This window comes from Calypte anna, chromosome 2 (assembly GCF_003957555.1).
Source record: "Calypte anna isolate BGI_N300 chromosome 2, bCalAnn1_v1.p, whole genome shotgun sequence".
Lineage (NCBI taxonomy): Eukaryota > Metazoa > Chordata > Aves > Apodiformes > Trochilidae > Calypte > Calypte anna.
The window spans coordinates 135219017-135234321 of NC_044245.1; the positions used below are offsets into that span (position 1 = coordinate 135219017).

General features: G+C 33.5%; 1 protein-coding gene across 1 annotated transcript in view; it reads right to left on the reverse strand.

Moving 5' to 3' along the window:
* Window positions 1–15305, reverse strand: part of CSMD3 (CUB and Sushi multiple domains 3) — a 552597-nt gene that overhangs the window by 331584 nt on the left and 205708 nt on the right. The window contains 1 exon segment of the mRNA XM_030444571.1: window positions 8314–8622. Coding sequence (XP_030300431.1) covers window positions 8314–8622 — 309 coding nt within the window.

Sequence of the window (15305 nt, forward strand, 5' to 3'; positions counted from 1 at the left end):
CCTCCCTAAATGACACCTGTAGAAATGCAATATGATGTGAAAAAAAATACAGTAGCACAGGTTTTGTGCTTCCTCGCAATCTCTGTATTCTTCTGTTTCTCATTTTTTACATTTTATTGAAGTAAATTGTAAAGAATTCTGCTTGGCACTGTCTGAAAAAAAAACTTTTAAAGGAAATTCCAGGGGCACAGTCTTTGACACTATATTGTCTCAAGATATTTTTTTACAAGACTGAGAGATAACAGTGCAGCCTGAGTGCACTCAACTTACTATTCAAGCACAGTTCAATTGCAGTTCAATTGAGTGTTTCTTTGGTTTTTGGTTGCATTTTTGTTTTTGTTTTTTGCATTTTAGACTTCATGTTTGCAATGCCTGTGATGCAACTAATTACCCAGAATTTCCCAACTCTGACAGCACAAATAGAAGATATCCAGATAACTCAGGGATCACCACTTCTAGGGACTACATAGATTGGGGAGGAGGAAGATGGAGCAATCTACTTAGTTTTTAGGTGATGGAATCTCAGGTTTAGGAAATTTCCGTAACAAATCTCTCCATCTAGCAATTACCCAAGTAAACTTTACTGTAAAACTGTAAACTCAGTGTGACCCAGCACACTGACTGATGTAGCACTGTCTTCTAGACCCTTTGTGCACTTTTAAAGTTGGCATTGGATGATAGGAATTTTCATTCATTTGGCATTATTTTCATAGGTTGATAATTTTTTAAATATGAAGAACAATTCAGAACATGAACAATCATCACATAAAGTGATGAACCACCAGATTTTCATAATATTCCCTTTTTTGCTGTTTACATGAGCTAATCTTATATTCTTTACTATTCCACCCCGCCTCTGACCCTTGCAACCCTAAAATGCTCTCATCAAGTATAGAAGTATAGAGGGCCTACACTTCAAAAGACTGCATCTACTGCTGCATTACTGTACCAAATTACTGCACTTTCTTAATAATATATTGCACTACTACAACACACAAATACTGGTTTCTTGATCATACAATATTTTAAAAATGATGTAGTGGTGGACAATAAATAAAATTACTTAAAAAAAAGTGAAAAGTATCTTGACTTCTTGCTAGATGTGGAGGTATTTATAATAAGCTACTCATCATTATAAGCTTTTAAAGAGATAGTATTAGATTTCTGTTTTATTTCAAATATATTAGTTTGGCTGACTGGGGTATCTATTATATCGTTGCCTTACAGTTAGGAAGTTTTACTCAGAATGAAAGAAAATACAAAGAGAATGAATGTAAAATTATTTCCGTAAAATGAAATGCTCTGATAGTTCAATTAACATAACTATATACTTTAATGAAACCTGCAATAGGCAGGTTTCTAACTTAAGGTGTGCATTTCATGTTTGTACTACAATGTAATATATTTTATTTTTATGTGATCTATTTCTATTTGAATTGTGTAACTTCTCAGGTTCATAAAGTAATGCAATAATGGGCTGAACAGTGTAAAGTCAGTTAGAAAACATACTGATAAAATATTTTTTTTAAACAGGTTCCATGTATATAGAGAGTGGTTATCCCACATAATGATATTGGATTGAGAAGGATGAGGAAATGTAGTCAGTTTTTTTTAAAGGCCATGGATGGCCTTTAAAAAGGTCAAAATTACAGTTTTTCTACTGTATTCTACAGTATATGTGTATAGAAATTCTCTAATTTGTAAAATAACTGTTTAAAAGAAAACAAGTAATAGTTAATATATATATTTTTAACATCATGTATTATTGCACCAATGATAAATGGTTTCTTATATTCTAAATACAATGCATTTGATTTATACTAACATATTGTGGTTAAAATAAGAAAAGCTGAATTATTGAGGGAAAATTGCGACACAAAACATCAGAAAACGTATCAATTATAGAAGTTAGCGTACAAAATGTAATAAAGAATAATTAAGAACTGAGGGAGCTGCAAGGAAAATAAATAAAAATAACATTATAATAAAATTGACAGGCAAGTATAAACAGCAATAATTCCATTTAAAGACTGAAAAACTAATTTCTTGAAATCAGCATGACTAACTTCCTTTTCCCCCTTCTTTCTAATCGCAGTGGACTTGACCATTGGATGAAAACTGATCTCCTTTCTTGTCATTTCTATGAACTGGGAATATGTCAAGACACTTAGGTATTATTATGAACTGTCCTCTAACTGAAATCTATAAATTAATAAACCTTGGGTTATACAGTTCATTCACTGACCAGGACATATCTATGTGTCTCAGTAATCAGGTATTTCCTGATTATCCTGATTATAATAAATATTATGAAACATTAAACAAATGTATTTCAATGATTCAGCTTGAGTGCTATCTCAAATTGTATCTTTGTTATGCTAACAAGCATTTCTTGGAACCTTTTTTAGTTATTGCAAAAAATAACTTCTAAAAGCACATAAATCTTATATACAAGTTATATAACTTGTACATAATACTTAAATACAGGTATTCTTATATATATGTAGGAAGGTAAGAATCTTACTGCAAAATATATTTACTTTTATTCAATCTCACATCTTTGTAGTTCTGGTTTTCCCACATAACAAAAAAAGCCCCCAATAAAAAATCTGAGGACACAGGCAAACTGATTTCCTACTTGACACTCACTCTGCTCCTACTTTTCCTGATTCTGAGTAAACCTCACAAAAGTTATATTTTAATACATTTTCTGCAAACCCTTAAAGTTTATATCAAATAATCCCAAAGCAGTATTCTAACACTCACAGAAAGTTCTAAAAAAAAAAAAAAAAAAAAAAAAGACAGAATCAACTAACTTTTTATCTTAATTCTTTTATTTTCAAATGCTTCATTAGCATCTGATGTCATTCCATGTTAACAAATCTTAAAAATCTTTAATAAACATCTACTGCATCCTGCAATCATAAATTGTCCTGCAACACACATGAAATAGAAATAAAGAAATGATGGTCTAGAGGGGAATAGTCATTGGCAAGTATTTTTTGTCCCTGGATGATTTTTTCATGTTTATTATTATTTTTCATATTTATTAAGCTAGTCCATAAAGTCAGATATCAAAAGGCATAATGTAAAGTGTGATAGATGAGTGTTCTTATAGAATAAAGTGGAAAGGACAGTGAAATGACAAAGGCTTTATAAAAAAGTCAGGAAAAAGTAGAGCTAAAATGTAGAGAGAAAGAAAAGAGAATGGAGACATCAGTAAATTAGCAAGATTTTGGAAACAGTTAAGTAAAATCATCAAAACTTACATCGCTACATTAATCCTCAAATATAGCAGATATCTTTAAAAACCTAAAAATGCTTGGTGTCATTTCTGCTCTTTAGAAAAAGGATACAAGTTCAGAGTAGTGAAATGTGTTGAAATCTAAAGTTCTCTTGAAGATAAATGGGTTTGAAGAGCCCAAGGAAAGCACTGAGTCACTTTTTGAAGAACTACATGATGATTATTGTCACTCATAAAGATTTCCTGGTACTAAGTTCAATGAACATTTTTTTTTCTCCAACCTTTATATCTCTGTTTCAGTCTGATTATTTTTGTCATATTTCACTCATGAATTATGAACTGTAACAGTGGCCTTGTTACATTGATTGCACATTGTATTCACTTGTGTCTATAGTACAAGCATCTTTAAACTCCCTTGGGATCAATACTGACAGCAGCAATTAATGATATGGTAAAATATATTTAATCTTTTCAAAATTTTCAGCCTTTTCTTATGTCTGACTTTCTTGGTGCATTTAATTATATACCTGCCAAAACTCTAGCTATTATTTGTAAAACTTTAGTTCATTGGAAAAAAAAAAAAGCACAGTGCTTTATTTTTTTCTTTTTTTTAATATAAGAAATTATGTCATTCTTCAGTTGCCTCCACAGAATACGACTGTTGAATAAAAAGATATAGCCAAATTTTATGGGACTTCCTTGGAGGAAAAAAAAAAATTAAAAAAATTAAAACTAAAAAATTTTACTATATATTGTTGGTCACATGTGGCAGGAGTTTATTCTTACTTATTGCTGGTGTAGAAGTCTAGGTTCATTATACTGAAGAACAAAACCTCAAGCGACTAGACTTCAGATATTTTATTTTCAATCCTCTTTGTACTCCTTGAGTAGAATTAAGAAGCACTTAAAAAAATCTTACTCTCCCTTTATAAAATTATTTAAATTCACTTGAAAAAACTCAGAAGTATAATACCATGTCAGCAAAAGAATATGAGAAAAATCCGAGAAACAGATTTGATGATGTTTGGCACTGATGGATCAAGTCTTCTTCTTAATTATATGAGAAAACAGAAACCTCTGCTGTACCAACATGACCAGCTTTTATTTCTTTTTTTCTTTCTTTGCCTGTATCTTAAGGTTTTTTTTAGAAATCCTTGTACTTTGTTCTGTTACAACTGAAACCATAAGTAGGACTCCCATTATTCTCAGGAGTATTAAATTATGTGTGTGTTCTTCCATATTAAAATGAATAGAAGTAGAGTAGGATAGCATAGGATAGGATGGAATGCAATGCGATGAAATGGGATAGGATAAGTTTGAGTTGGATGGTACCTACAACTATCATCTAGTCCAACTGCCTGACCACTTCAGGGCTGACCAGAAGAAAGCATGTTATTAAGGGCACTGTCCTAATTGCTTTTAGCACATCTTTAAACACTGAATGTATGCCATAAAAGCATTCACAAGAAAAGTTCTACAATAGCTCTCATGATTTTCACAAATATTGGAATAAAAATTCAATGACCTTAAGGAAAAGATGCAGTTGAACTATAAAACAGCTCAACAGCACTAACTGCATTACTAAACTCTGGATTCTTAGTAGTTAAAACACAGATAGGCAAAAACCCCAACAATGTGAAATTACCCTCTAATAATGTAGTTATGATCAAACTAACAGTAAACAGAAAATAACCAAGGAAAAAAATATAACACTTATCTTCCTGATCCTGTATATGAATACAGATCATACTAGAAATTATGACTGTAGTATCTACATTAACTGCTACTGGATGTTCAGCATTTGAAGCTTCAAGATTTAAATAAATTAAAGTGGCTAGTGACCTTTTGTTTTTCTCCTATTTCTGAAAAGAAGAGTCGGAGTGCTTGGTTTCATTAGAACTCAGGACCCAAAGGATGCTAGGTTTCTCTTCATGCCATCCAAATATAATTTTGATTAGACTATCAAACTGCATCCTGAAATTAAGCTTTTCACCCATCTCTCCCTCCTTTTACCATAAAGCTTCATCATTACAGTACATCTCTCCTCTCCCTAATGTACCTATTTACATATTATATACTCATTTATCATTATTTAAGTTTTCCACACACTGACATTCACTTACTGAAACATTATTCATCCTGTCTTACAAAGTCTTCTGCAAGGTGGGACAATTAGAACAATATAACACCACTGTAGTTCTTTTATCCAACTGAGCCAATTTGATTTTTATGTTTTTTATCTTATTCACAAACAATCCAGTGAAAGTCAACAATAAGACTCTTACTCTATAGTTATAATTTTTTATCAATCTTAATATATCAGAAAACAGCACTGTTCTGATGTCATTAACAACAGTCTCAAAAAAATCTACAGTGAAGGCTATGCATATAGTATATTTTTACCACTCTAAATATGCACATATGATCTAATAAGCTTTTTTAAAAAATGTATTTAGTCTATTAGATTTTCTCTTTTCAATATTAATTTGCTTATATTTGGGAGCATGGTTCTTAAACTATGATCAAGAGCACAAGAAATGCATTTCTAAAGTAAAAACTAATTTTAACTATTAAATCAATAAAAGAACTTTTAAAATTATTTGCATAAACTTCTTAAGTAGCTGATCTAAATAGTTCCATAGTAATTTAACATGCAGGGCAAGATGAGTTTTTATACGTTTTTCACTGTCAAAGAGAGGCTAAAATACTTCATTAGAACTTATGCAAAACTCCCGAGAAACACCCGTATCTCCCCATAATGGAAATTTCCTCAAGTCAATTAAAAATAGTCCCACTCACAAACAAGGCTTTAACATATGTTTTATCTCTGTAATGAGGAATATTTTATGAAAGACTGTTACAAGTTATTGAGGGCCAATTTAACATGTTCTCATGGCTATTAAAAGTTTTTGCTCTGTGTATGAATACCCACTCTAATAGCATACACATATATATGGTTCTGGACTTATGATACAGTAAAAAATACTTTGAAGATTTTTAATAAAATACTAGCAAAATCAAGAATATGTATGTGGCATGAGGGAATATACTGCACACAGAACTAGATATGGGGTTTCTTCTCCAGTGAGGTCTGTTTTCATTTGTATGTGGGCTGTGGTATCTTTCAGTACTTGTGGTACCACTGTAGTATATGACAAATAAATAACAAACCATTATTTTATCTATGTGTTGGTCTCTTTTTCATAATGCAAGAATTAACGCTTTAATATGATGAAGTAATACAAAACTATGTGCCTTACCTGTGTCTTATATTAAAGGACAAGAGAAGTAAAAGACAGTGAGAAAATTGTGGAGATAACACTGCAGTGTAATGACTGCAAAGAGCAGAGGGAAGATACTGCACCTATATCACAATTACAGTCAAATTTAACTGCCAAATTGAAGTCTTATCTCTAGATTAGAAGAGATTATTACAGGCTCTCAAATAGTCCCTCATAACTAAAAATAAGTCCTTTTTTTAACTTGACCAAAAATGCTCTTAAGTGAACTCATAACCACACAACTAGTACAAACCAAACTCGACCAATCAATTTATACAAGTTGACAAATATGAAAATACTTCATATCTATACTGAAATTACCAAAACTGAAACCTAAGTAGCTGCTTATTGATTTCTGCTTCATATGCAAACTCAAGACAGTGCTTGTTATTCAGTTATCCTATTTAAATTACATGTTAGAATCATAGAATCATAGAATTAGCCGGGTTGGAAGGGACCTCAGAGATCATCTAGTCCAACCCTTGACCCCGGAGCAGTTGCTAGACCATGGCACTGAGTGCCACATCCAGTCTTTTTTTAAATGTCTCCAGGGACGGAGAATCTACCACCTCACCGGGCAGTCCATTCCATAGCCTAATCACCCTCTCCGTGAAGAAATTCTTTCTAATATCTAACCTAAAAAAAAAAATGTTTTTTAACTCCATAGAACTGCAGCTCTACTCTTCCTGATGGTGTTAGGAAATGAAGCTACAATAACTTACTTTAGGCAACTATCTGACCCAGTAGCACAACAGATTCCAATCTAAGGTTGTCTTTATAAAAAATCAGCCATATGAGACTTCGACAACCTTCCTGCACTACAGATGTTCCACATGCATATATTTTTCCTTACAAATCATTCATGCACAATAGATTAACATGAAACAATGGATTAACACACGATGAAAATTAAATAATTTAAAAAATAGTATTCAACGGTATTAACCTGCACCATTAAGTTTTTCCTTCCTGAAGCAGTGTATGTATTAAAAAATACCACAAAAAATGTGTTTCTGAATATCTATGCTGGTTAAATTAAGACATTCCAGTACTGCTGTTTCTGAGCCAAATGTTTCAGATATCATAATTTACCTTTTAACACAATAAATAAATCTTCATTTGTACTCCAAATGTTGTTCACTGTTAGCATTTTAGCATGCAGATTAAACAATCTGAATACATAATATACCAAATCTTTAGCTTTACTACTTTAACACTTGCAACCAAATTCCCTAGTGTTCTAAACTATACTTCATTTATTGATTTCATATTTGGTAGAATAAAAATGTACTGACATTTTTAAAAGCCAACAATCTGATGTTAATTTAGGCAGAAGAGAGTTAATTACAAGTGCATCACCAATTAGTTTAGAATAAAGCAGCTACTTATATAGTACATTTTTATGCTGCAATTGATAATGTATAAACACATATGCAGAATAGATACGTTCTAATTTTATTCTCAATTCTTCAAATTTTCATCAGATCTCACTCTAGGCTTGATATTGAAATGTAATATAAGCTATTAAATGGCATGAAAAGAAAGTTCCTTATCCTTCCTTTTTGCTTTTTTTACAAAGCAAATTAATTTAAATAAACTTGGCAATATTATAATTAATTTCATTTTTCCCATATGGCTGTCCTATTAGAACTCAATTTTAAGCAGATCTAATGCCTTTCCCTTTGGGTTCAAGTGCATTTGCTGAATGGCTACCTGACTTTTCACTTTTAATTTACACAAAATATTTTTCTTTAACTACATGGGCTCAAGTAAAATAACGTCCAATACCTCTATGAGTAACAACTGCAAGTTCTTTAGTTCTTTCTATCTGCTCATCATTTCTTGGTCGTCTTCTTGTGCTTTGTGAGTTTTCTTGATGAAGGGAGAGTGCTTCCTTGGAAGTGTCCGACTCCAGAATTGATTTTCTTAAATTCACAGCTTGCACTTGTTGCTCTTCAGAAGGTTGTCTATAGGTGGTCACTGCACTGGATACAGCAACATCTGCAGATGTGCTAGCAACAGTAATAGCACCAGTAGTGGCCGCAATACGCTCCTCTAACTCACCAGTGGAGGCAGTTTTGATCAAAGTGGAAGTACCTGTGGGACACACAGTAGCACTGGATGCTAACTTTTTCTTTTGAATTGTGTTTTCCTGATCAACCTAAGAGATTAAATTTCCTTCTGTATAACATAGGAAAGACAACTGACATGAAAAGGGAAAGTTGATATGCTTTATTTAAAAATTTGAAAGAATCGGAACACTTTTTTTTAAACTAGTGAATATTTTGTAATCATAAAGATATCGCACATTTATTTTTATATGTTCTCAAAAACTTCCGGTATCAGCTTTTGTACCAGTCAGAATGACAGCACCTAATTTCCACCCCAGCAAATTCAGTCCTGGAATCAGCATGACTAGGGCAAAATACACAGCTACATCACTCAGAGGGACCCCACATGAAGAAAAGCAGTAACCGCCCTACAGAGTGATACAGAGCATTATACAGTAACCTAGGCAGTAGGTGAAACTTCCATATTCCAACGGGTAATAAGGCTGCCAAGTACATTTGTACATTTTAATCTTCTCATCAAAGCTTGAATAGGCTCTAAAAGCTCATTTAGATTTGATACAAGGCCAAAGGTAGATGGATTGTAAAACTACACATTTAAATAAAATATCTAAGCATAATTACCCATACTTGATATTGGACAAAGGCTGCATCTGCAGTTCTTTTTGCTCTCTGATTCCTGCAATAGGTCAGATTATTTTATTTAAAAATCTCACCTACAAAACATTGATAAGTTAAAAAACTGGCTCTGTACTGCTTGTGAATAATCAGGTTAATGCTTCTAACTTATCATTTAGCTAAAAATATATACCTGATGTAGGAATTCTTAATATTTTATAAGCCTTTTCATCCTTCCCATTTTCCAGATTTAGATGCAAATATTTGTGGGCCAAGTCTCTCACCTGTGAGCATTTAGAACATTTAGCACAGCAGCAAGTCCATCAGACTAGAACAAATAAATGACTGGGCAATGCATAATAAAATTCATAAAAACAAATCAACATAAATAAAGTTCATGTAGCATGAATTGTACTATATTTACTAGTATTTTTTAAACATAGCTTCTTATATTACATAATTATGATTAGGGAGCTCTTGAAAAGTCATTCAGATAGTGATATTCCACACATCTCTCTCTTTAGTTTTGAGCAGTTCTCTCACACAGACTTGGAGACTTGTCCTTCAAGTGTAGTGGGTGATGACAGGACTGAAACAAATCAGAGTTTTTACACTGTTATAAGAACATACACACTACAAAATAGAAATAAAACTCCCAAAGGAACTGTGCCACATACAGAGCCTTTCATGTACAGAGTATATAAAATTCTTGACAGAATTCTTAAATGTACTGTATAAATAAATGGAATGGATGCTAACACCAATAATACTCAGATAAACTAATAAAGTCTCCTCTATTTACTCAAGAAATTTTAGGCTGAAAATATTTCATTTTGCTATACTAATAAAAAGATACTACCATAACAGAATACTTAGCATTATACACACAACTAACAGGGCTGCTGTGGATTTAATGTTTTAATATCTGTTTCACTACAGCACTTCAAAATCATAACTTGTTGGTTCCCCCTGAAAAACTAAACAACCTTAAAAGTGCCAGCTAAGACTCTTGGTCTATGTGTCAGATACCAGACCAGAAATGGCTTACTGACAGGTGTATAAGTAGCTGAAAAAGACCTACACATTTTATGCTTTATTTCTGAATAAAACAAGACAACTGTCACAACAATGAATAATATCAAAAGACTACACTATTTAAGATTCAGGATAGAATAGATTTTGACAGACTGATATCAAGGAAAAACAATAAGCATGCGGTCATGAAATATTTTGGAACAGGACAATGTTGATTAAAACAAAGAAAACTTGTCACACATTACATAACCACTACTATTAAAGCAAAATCTGTGCAGATGCACTTTTATCATGCAAGAAAATGTACAGGAACAGGCAGTCACCCGCTCCCAGTGTCAAGCTCACAGCAAAATTATATTCAGAATATCTGTCAAATTACATGTGATGTCCTAGAACTTTAATGATGCACAGAATTTTAAATTAAAAGAAAGTTCATCTCAAAAGAAAAAAGCGATAAAAATTAATAATTAATTAAACTTCAAAGTTTACATATTGAAAAGTACTACACTGCTTTGAAGCAGAGGCAATTTTCAAAAAAACCCCACACCTAACTTGCTAAGGATAGCCATCTTCTTACACTGCAAAACAAAAATAAAAATGAAAATATCAAGAATAGGTAAACAGTGTGATGTGACTTACATGGAAGATTTTTAATCAAATTTATGCTATGCATAAACAACCTGGTAAATACCAACTACTGCACAGAATATATGCAGTCATGTTTGCCTATATGTAATTTGTAATCTCTAAAATAATGTATTTTGGTGTCTATTAAAACAGGTTTAGACCAACTGAAACACCTGTGTTGTATGGGTAGTATAGCACACTCTCTACTTCAGTTATCTGCAGTAAAATCTGGCATTTCTAAGAGGCTGTCTTAATTGTTATTTCCTACATGGTTAAAGGAAAAAAAAATAAGAAAACAAAACCACAACAAACAACCCACATATTATTTCCCCTTACTATCCTAGTTTAAAAAAAAAAAAAAAGGTAATTGAAAAAGCTACAAATTTGCAGTGAGAAATGGTACAAAAACAAAGGAAGACGGATTTCTTCTTTTTTGGATAAAGATTAAGCCAACAATTTTCAGTCAGCTGAAATCAACTCAAAGGTCATCACACTGAATCTACAATCAGCAAGTGAGAAAACTGAAGGCTTGAGGAACTGCTAGGCCACACCATGGGCTGAAGCAGTAAGCATGAGGAGGTAAGAAAGTAATTGTTGCTCAGGACACTGATTCACAAGGAAAGAGAAACTGGCAAACACAGATTAAAACTGAGATTTACTAGATTAGTCAACCTTTTTGTAAGTGAATCCATGTGCATGGACAAAAATTTAAAATTGGAAAAACTGAGGACCTTAGACTGTTTTCTTGAGGGCAGATTTGAAACAGTATTTATACATAAAAATTCCCAACTATGTAGAAGTGGAACGAGATCAAAGTCACGATGTACAGAGCAATTCATTTCAGAAAACTACTCTGAATGAACCACTACTCAAGTGTTGTAACTGCTAAAACTTGGGATGATCAAACATATGGAAGACCCATAAGACTTTCTATTTATATAAGAGTAGAGGTTGTCCTGATTCCAGGATCATTTTTAGTAAAGGAAAGAGGCAAGAGCCTTTGACATTTGACTGAGACAAAGCTCCAGAAATAGATTATGAATCTGTGCTAGATGCACACACTCTGTGTATGCAATATGCTGCAAGTATACACAAGGTTCCTGTTGTAAACATGACAGCAGAGGAAATTTACCCCAGATAAACACATCATGGAAGTTTTCATTAATTTGATCTAATGGAGCAACTTTTACAAGTAAACCCTGAGGAAATAAAATAATCTGAGTAGATGATTAATAACTTTGCCCACTCTACAGAAGCATTTACCAGCAAAAAAAAAAAAAAAAAAAAAAAAAAAAAAAAAAAAAGGCAGAAAATGGTGTCTAATATAGAGAAAACGCTTGGAAAAGATTCCTTTTAAAATAGGGAATGCTGCAACAACGTATCTTCCCTCTTCAATCAGTACAGATATTTAAAATGTAAATAACCTGCCAACACTGAATTAAAATCTAGTAACTTTTAGAATCTATCTGACAGAAAAAGAGTAGTCACATTTATCACAAGAAAGTCTGTATGCACTGAAAAGCAGAATCAGAGAACTGCAGTTCTGGTTATAGAACTTAATTTGAATATCTCTTGACTTTAGAAATAAATTGGCTTTTTGCCACAATCAATTACTTCCAGACAGAGCAACATAAATTTTATGCTCAGTTTTGAAGCCTGAGCTCTATGCTATGTTAACATGTTGTGCTGAAGCCCAGATTAAGATATAGATGTCAGCTGTGGCTATTATCTCTTTTTGAACCTGAATTGTGATTTCTTCCAGTTCCACAAACTTTCACAAAAAAAAGTATCAGTGATTAGTAAACATGCAATAACACATGATTTAAGATCATAACTTCTTCATAAAATTAATATAATTGCCATTCTTTCTTACAAGATATGACTCAGAATTATGTTTTAGCAGGATTCAATAGGAAAGGACTTTAATTGATTAATTCCCTAAATTAAAGTGACAGTGTGAAATTACAAATTACCATGCTTTTGGATATTAACCACAGGCTGAACTGAAATAAACTATTTCCATTGCAAATCCATGTTAAAATAAAGCCTTGACATGAAGTATGGCACTGCAGCTTCTGACATTTCAAGGAAAATACTGTAATTCCACAGACTAAAAGCAGGCACAGTATAACATGCCAAAAATTGGAAGCCTGACACTAAATGTCTGAAATTCAGCAAAGGAAATTCATTCATAAAGAAGTATTCAGTAAAAGTATTAAAAGGTTTTTCTATCCTTGCTTTTATTTTAGAGACAGCTTAGGAACAAACATTCTAACAATATTTATTTGTCATCTGGTGAGTAATGCCAAGATGATGGGGAGTCAAAATGATCAGAAAAAAGTGAACATTCTCTAGAGTGAGTTTGATCCATAGCATAAGGGGATTAAACTGTTTTAATCCACAGGATCACATATCAGGGTGAAATGGACCTCAGGAGGTCTCCTGTCACAAAAACCTAAGGCAGGGTCAGCCATGAATGAGGTCAGACCAGTTGCTCATGGCTTTACCCAGTTGGGTCTGGAGAAAACCCCTAGGATGGCAGTTGCACTAGCTGCTCAAACATATGACTGCTAGCACAGAAGAAAAGTTTCTCTATGTATCTGACCTGAAGATCTCATTTCAAATTTTGCCAGTTTTCTCTCATTCTCACACCATGCTCTACCATGAAAACCTTGGGTCTGTCTTTTCAATAACCTCCTTGCAAACATTTGGAAGCTGCCATTAGCTTTAAATTTTTCTCTGGGGTGAAAAAGCCCATCTCCCTCAGCCTCTCCTCACAGGGCACGTGCTCCAGATCCCAATAATCTTGATGGCCCTCCACTGAACTTGCTCCAGCAAAGAACTTATCTTTTTTTTAATGGCACCCAAACTTGATGCATTATTCTAGTCATGGTCACCAGAGTGCTGAGTAAAGGACAATAAACCATCTCTTTGATTTACTGGCTACATTCCTGTTAACATAACCCAAGATGCTGTTGGCTGTCTTGGCTGCCAACGTACCCTGCTGGGTCATGCTCAGTTTGCCATCTGACACAACCCTTCCCAGCAGAGGTCCTTGCTGTCAGCCAGGGCTTCTTCCAACCTAGGTTCAGGAATTTGTATTTGACCTTGTTTTGTTTCATAAGATTCCTGCTGTCCTACTTCTCCAACTTGTCTATGACCCTACAGATGTCAACCCTCCGCTCAACTATCCTGACTACTGGGAGGAGTATGGCCCATTTATGACTATCCTCTAAATGTACACGTTTGTAATATCAGCACTGGAAGAAAACTGGAAATTATTCAGCTTGAAGGACTCTGTTAGTCCTTGTGATGCATATGATCCATATACAGACTTCACAAACAAAGCTAGATGTCCTAAATGACCCTAAATGGGACTCACTATAGTAAAGTGCTAATGAGGTCATTGTGGGATTTTTTTATGTATGTTAACAGCAAGAAGTAAGCTATTCTATCCTTTTGCCATGGGTAATTGAGAAAGAAGTGTTGACAGTCTGAAGGAAAAACAAAAACAAAAAAAAAAAAGAGGTGCCTAAAATTATATATCATTTCAAAAAAAGCAATCACTATATTCCATCAGCATTCTTTCAGATGTTCAAAGGATTTTCAGACAAGTCTTATTTAGTACTTTTACTTAAACTTTCCCATAGTTAACTAACTTTGCAGTGACCAGTGCATCCCACTAAGAAGGGGATTCTTTTGCTAATAAAATAAGTAACTATTCTCTTTGATGTTCTCTGTCATCAAATATCTGATTCCTACAAGACTTTCCAATAAAGTTAAAAACCTAATTAGAAGAATGTATTCTGGATCTGTTAAAGGAATTTTCTAGTTAGCACAGACATAACAGTTCATTTGACTTCTTTTTAAATGGCATTCCAGCATTATTATTTTCACAAGTCTCTATTTTAATTCTTCATGAATTCCAGGGTTTCTACTCTTAAAAAATAAAATTACATATTTGCTTCTGTTGATTTATAAACTAATAATAGAAGAGAAAGAAATCTGAAACACAAATATACATTGGAGAAATAAAAGCAGATCCTATAAGGGCTGGAGCACCACTCCCATGAAGGTAGGCAGAGAGCTGGGAGAAGCCTGCAGAAGAAAAGGCTCTGGGAAGACCTTATAGTGGCCTTCTAGTACCTGAATAGAGAATATAAGAAGACTGAGGAGGGACTTTTCACAAGGACATGTAGTGATAGGGAAAAGAGGGTGGTTTTGAGCTGGAAGATGGTAGATTAAGGTTAGACATCAGGAGGGAATTAGTGTGAGGGTGCTGAGACAGTAGAAAAGGCTGCTCAGGGAAGTTGTGGATGTGATTTGGCTGTGGCTCCCTGGATTTGGCTGTGATCAACCTGGTCTAGTGGGAGGTGTCCCTGCCCATGCAGGAGTTTGGAACAAGGTGATCTTGAAGGTCCCTTCCAACCC